General features: G+C 40.1%; 1 protein-coding gene across 1 annotated transcript in view; it reads left to right on the top strand.

Annotated features, from left to right (window-relative positions):
• ARL15 (ARF like GTPase 15) overlaps positions 1-5,306 on the top strand; it is a 423,298-nt gene extending 417,992 nt beyond the window's left edge. Inside the window, exon 5 of the mRNA XM_024740364.1 lies at positions 2,613-5,306. Coding sequence (XP_024596132.1) covers positions 2,613-2,765 — 153 coding nt within the window. The 3' untranslated portion in view covers positions 2,766-5,306. The remainder of the gene's footprint in view (positions 1-2,612) is intronic.
• Positions 5,307-5,556: the final 250 nt, after the last annotated feature.

Here is a 5,556-nt window from a genome sequence, read left to right as displayed (position 1 = left end):
TGTAGTTCTTCTTGCTTCTGCTCTCTGCCCTCTGTTGGATGAGGCTATCTAAGAGGCTTGTGCAAGTTTCCTGATGGGAGGGAGTGGTGGTGGGTAGAGCTGTTACTCTGATGGGCGGAGCTCAGTGAAACTTTAATCCGCTTGATTGCTGATGGGTTTGTCTGCGTTCCCTCCCTGTTGGTTGTTTGGCCTGAGGCAACCCAACACTGGAACCTACATGGGCTCTTTGGTGGGGCTTATGGCCGACTCTGGGAGGGCTCACGCCAAGGAGTACTTCCAAGAACTTGTCTGCGTTCCCTCCCTGTTGGTTGTTTGGCCTGAGGCAACCCAACACTGGAGCCTACATGGGCTCTTTGGTGGGGCTTATGGCCGACTCTGGGAGGGCTCACGCCAAGGAGTACTTCCAAGAACTTATGCTCCCAGTGTCTTTGTCCCCATGGTGAGCCACAGCCACTGCCCACCTCTGCAGGAGACCCTCCAACACTAGCAGGTAGGTCTGATTCAGTCTCCCCTGGTGTCACTGCTCCTTCCCCTGTGTCCCGATGCCCACACTACTTTGTGTGTGCCCTCCAAGAGTGGAGTCTCTGTTTCCCTCAGTCCTGTCAAAGTCCTGCAATCAAATCCCGCTAGCCTTCAAAGTCTGATTCTCTAGGAATTCCTCCTCCTGTTTCCAGACCCCCAGGTTGGGGACCTGACGTGCGGCTCAGAACCTTCACTCCAATGGGTGGACTTCTGTGGTATAAGTGTTCTCCAGTCTGCGAGTCACCCACCCAGCAGTTATGGGATTTGACTTTACTGTGATTGCGCCACCCCTACCGTCTCACTGTGGCTTCTCCTTTGTCTTTGGATGTGGGGTATCTTTTTTGGTGAGTTCCAGTGTCTTCCTGTCAATGATTGTCCAGTAGCTAGTTGTGATTCTGCTGTTCTCACAAGAGGGAGTGAGAGCACGTCCTTCTACTCCACCGTCTTGGTTCCTAATCTCATATTCTTTTTGAAGTAAGTCATTTTCAGAGCCCTGAAGAAAAAAAACTAAGAGAATGGAGTCTACATTTTCCATAAGAGGGAATCCTCTTAACAACATGATTTGTAAAATACCTTGGCCAAAAATTGTCCTGAAATTGTGGACCCATTTTCTGGTCTGTAGGTGAGCTTTCCATTACTCTTCAGAATCAGAATTAATGAGAGTCCTTCCATTCTCAAGGGCTTCTTTTGCTTTTCAGGAGTGGTATTTATTATGAATTTGCAGACATCTTTAGGAGTACTTCTGGGACACACTTGAACTGTAAAATGTTAGCATATTTGTGGTTCCTAAATTACCATAAAAACTTAGTGTTATTTATATCTTCTTACTCACATAAAAAATGTACACACATATTAATACCACTTTGAATGGTGTGTCTCTGCTGTTAACAGTAGTCTGGTGCTTGTGATGAGAAAAGCAAAATGAAACCACATTTGGAAGTGGCATCAGATTGGGACACCTTTTTTTTCTGGGTCAGGTATTGACTAAGGTAAGGCCTGGGGATTCTCCATGGCACATGAGATTTAACACAGTTCATTGACCAAGAATGTCTTTGAACAATGCCTCTTCTGATGTTGCCACTCACTGTATTTGATGTTATGTAAACCCTGCTGGGCTATAAATACAATGTCCTTTTCTTGTGTGATGTAGTGTGTGTTTGTGTGTGTGTGTGTGTGTGTGTGTTTGTAACTTCGTGAACTTTGTACTTTATCATACCCTTTGAGAGAAAATCAATACTTCTGAAAGCCATAATAATTTGATATTTATTCACAGTCAGGAGTTGGTAATCCTGGATGTTATTAGTCAGTATCCCAGCCTCGTACACAGTAAGAGTGACTTGTGACCTGTTATTAATGAAACAGATTTTTCAGATAGCAACTGCTCCACCTTACATACCACTTATAAGGTCTTGATTTTCCCCTCCCTGAAAATTCAGGACTGGGGGGGAAAATAAAGCTAGGAGACTTTATGTATGTACGTGTATTTATGTAAGTTTATATATGCAGATACATACACTCGGTTTCTATCCTCTTTCTTAGAAAACCACCTTCCCAGGTCTCAGAAATACATGCCAGAGACATGTATTTAAATGAGAGAAAGGATTATTTTAATTATTTTTGTTGTTGTTGTGTGTGTATTTGATGGTCAAAATAATTGTCTTGTGTAATCAGTAGTGTACATATTATCGGCCGTCACCAATTTAATAAATTAACAAGGTAATGTAGTGAAAGCTACTCTGCTAGAGTTATTTTGATTGAATTGCAACTTTTTGGTGTCTGCAGTGTATTTTTGCCCTGTGCCATAGTACATATAATTCTTTCTTAGACTTCGTCAGACCTCCCATGCCGTTAAGTGAATGGATGGAATGGTAGCTTGCAAGGGGGTCATTCACCCCTAAAAAAAACACTCCTGGGTCACAACATATAACCCACATTATAACCACAGCTGTGGGTGGGATTCTAGCAAGTCCCGGCCATCATGGTTCCTATAACTTCTTAAAATCCCCCTACTTCATTACTCACAAAATTTCGGTATGAGAAAGATTCCGAGATGATTAATAACATATTTCTCTCCCCCCTCCCCAATTAAGGTCAAAAAATATTTTGAACTTGAACCACTTGCACGTGGAAAACGCTGGATTCTGCAGCCCTGCTCGCTGGATGACATGGATGCACTGAAAGACAGCTTCTCTCAGCTGATAAATTTGTTAGAAGAAAAAGACCATGAAGCTGTAAGAATGTGAAATTTGGTGAAGAAAATGGGTTCCCACAAGGCCTTGAACCTATCATGTTAGTTTCTCCGTTTAATTTTATTTTGGTATCAAGACTTTAATGGCTTCAGTATCTGTTTTCTTCCAGTTATCTCAGACTCTCATCTCTCTATTAAAGTGAATATTCTGTAAATCAGGTGAATTATCATCGGCATTACCGTCAAGTATACACTACTGAGAGAGAATTTATTCTCTGTTTACCACTAATTATCTTCACCGCATGTCTCTTCCTTCTGTTGTTCTAAGCGTCTCTTCTCTAGTGTGTGCTAAAATGGATGGAATTCGTGGCTCACAGAAATCAAATCCCTTATGGAGGACTCAGGGAGACCGAGAACCTCGGCTCATTTACCCTGGGTTTGGGGTGGAGTACTGTGTGACTAGGGCTACCCCATAATATGTGTATCATTTTCAAGATCTCTTGGGGGTTTTATTTTATCTTATTTTTAAGTTTTCTGTATACTGGCCTTACAGCATATGGGAGAAAGATGAGCACCAAAAACTTCAATTAATCACCTTACCAGAAAGGAGTATCCTGCCATAGTAAAATTGACTTGGAAGGACTTAGACAAGTTGCCTACTCTTTTTTTTTTTTTTTAAATTACATCTGAAGTCTCCCTCAATCCCCTCTTTTAAGAGCAAAGACATTGTTTCTGTTTTCAAGAAGAGTTAGGGGAGATTTAGGCACAATGCATGCATCACTGATTACTATTCCATCAAGTCCTCAAATATTTTTTTAATGGAAAAATTACCCAATGTAAAGTCAAGCTGCAGTGTAACATGTTTCTAAAAATAAGAGATAAAATAATTTTTAAAATAAGAGATAAAAAAATTTTAAACAGCCAAATGAAGTATAGTTTATACTGGCTAGGGCTTAAGCTGGCGTGGACTTGACAAAGATAATAAAGGCAGAATCATCTGTGTATTCATTCAGTAAGTGCTAATGTAGTTTAATGGAGTCTGTTAATGTCCCATCCAGTAATTTAAGGTCTATCAGTATTTCTCTTATAAACCTCTATTTTCAGGGGTTTCAGTATGCCCTTAAAAATGTGCTGGGGCTGCAGCAAATAAATAATTTTAGGGCCTAGATTCAGTCTTTGGAACTAATTTTTTTTCATTTAGTTTAAATGATAAAATTATACAGATAAATGTACAGGTTTACTAAATTTTGGCACCTTGGACCTTTTCTAAATCAGGAATTATCTATGGATATTGAGGTTAACGGATGAAATACTCTTTGGCACATTTTGCAGATTTTGGGCCACTTAAAATACCAAGTGACCAAATGATAGAAGACTGCTCCCTTCACCTGAGCAATAAAAACATGTTTGCAATTTTTAGGTAGCATCGACTGATTCCCAAATACCACACTCACACGGTATTACAGGGTGATGTAATACCTTGTAATTCTCCAGAAGGTATATGTCATTCAAATTTTGCTTTTGTGGTTTGATCTTGTAGGTGGATTTTAATGAAATCATTACCTTTGAAACATCGAACACTTCTTTTAAGCTTTTTTTTTTAATGGAGTGCATCAAAAAAGATTCACATTCAAATTTTATCTACGGCACCCTTGAATATTATCAACCTTATATAATCCGTGAGCAGCACAAAACTTTTATTCCGAAGACCACTTACAAAAGTCCTGCTTTTATTTCGTCCTGTTGTGCTCATCTTCTATGAAACATAAATGATTATTAGGCATTGCTTTCTCTGCAAGTTCATTAAATGTAGAATGTTATCTTTTTAAGATACCGTGGCTGAGTGCTCCTAAGACATCTGTTAAATGACTTCCCGTTGTCTGCGTGTGTGTTCATGTGTGCTCCAGGGATGGGCTTCTTCTCAGACCCACGACTGTCTGCAGTGTCTCAGCCGTCAGAATGAAAACATTATCAATCAGTACCCAACAACAGCTGTTTTTGACAAGTTTCTGTCTGACGCCTAATGCTTTACAACTGTCAATAAGGCTCCTTCTTTGTCTAGCAGTTCAGAGCTCGCAGTCTTGCTGCTTCCGTGCAGCATCCTGTCCTTGTAACCCTAGAATTTGCCGTGTTTGGGAAATCCACGTAGGGGGAGGGGAGAGGGCTTGGACGGACATGGGTGGGTGGGTGGTGGGTGAACGTGTCTGTCGTATTCCTACTTGTAAAATGCCACAGGTGTCTTAGTTTGCATATTCAAATATTATATAGGAAAAACAGTCTGTTATGTATTTCTTCACTTAGCTTCTCGTTATATTTATGGAAGTTATCAGTTTTTGTACCTTCTTAGCTCAAGCAGTTGCCTTTTTGTAATGGCAATTAATTTATATGACAGAACTTTGTATCTCCTGTAGTTTACAGTATCAGTTGCTAATTAACTGCCACATTGCCCTGTCTTTCTATTAAAAAATTCTGTATCTGTACTTAGAGGTTAACAGATTCACGTGGACAATGGCCAGGCAAGAAGAACTCGTATTGTCCGTGATTTATATATGATTTCCACTATCTTCAAATGAAAATAAACGCTGAGTAGAATTGATGTTTTCAGACTGACTCCTTCCAGCATTAGCATTTGGGAGTCCCAGATTTCTGTTTACATTTGTGTTGCCTGTTTAAGTCTTCAAAATAAGTTCTGCTGCTCTTGGGTCAAAACAAATGATTAATTCACATTTCCTTTGAAGCCATTGTGAAAACCTTAAGAGACAAAAAAAAAAGAAGAAAAGCGCAAGTGTCTTTTCCAGTTGGTTTGTCTTCAGCAGCAATTTACTTTCATTGGAGCTATTCCTTCA

Source organism: Neophocaena asiaeorientalis, unplaced genomic scaffold (genome assembly GCF_003031525.2).
Source record: "Neophocaena asiaeorientalis asiaeorientalis breed wild unplaced genomic scaffold, Neophocaena_asiaeorientalis_V1.1 scaffold57, whole genome shotgun sequence".
In the NCBI taxonomy this organism is placed as follows: domain Eukaryota; kingdom Metazoa; phylum Chordata; class Mammalia; order Artiodactyla; family Phocoenidae; genus Neophocaena; species Neophocaena asiaeorientalis.
This window is presented reverse-complemented; position numbering and strand designations above follow the sequence as displayed.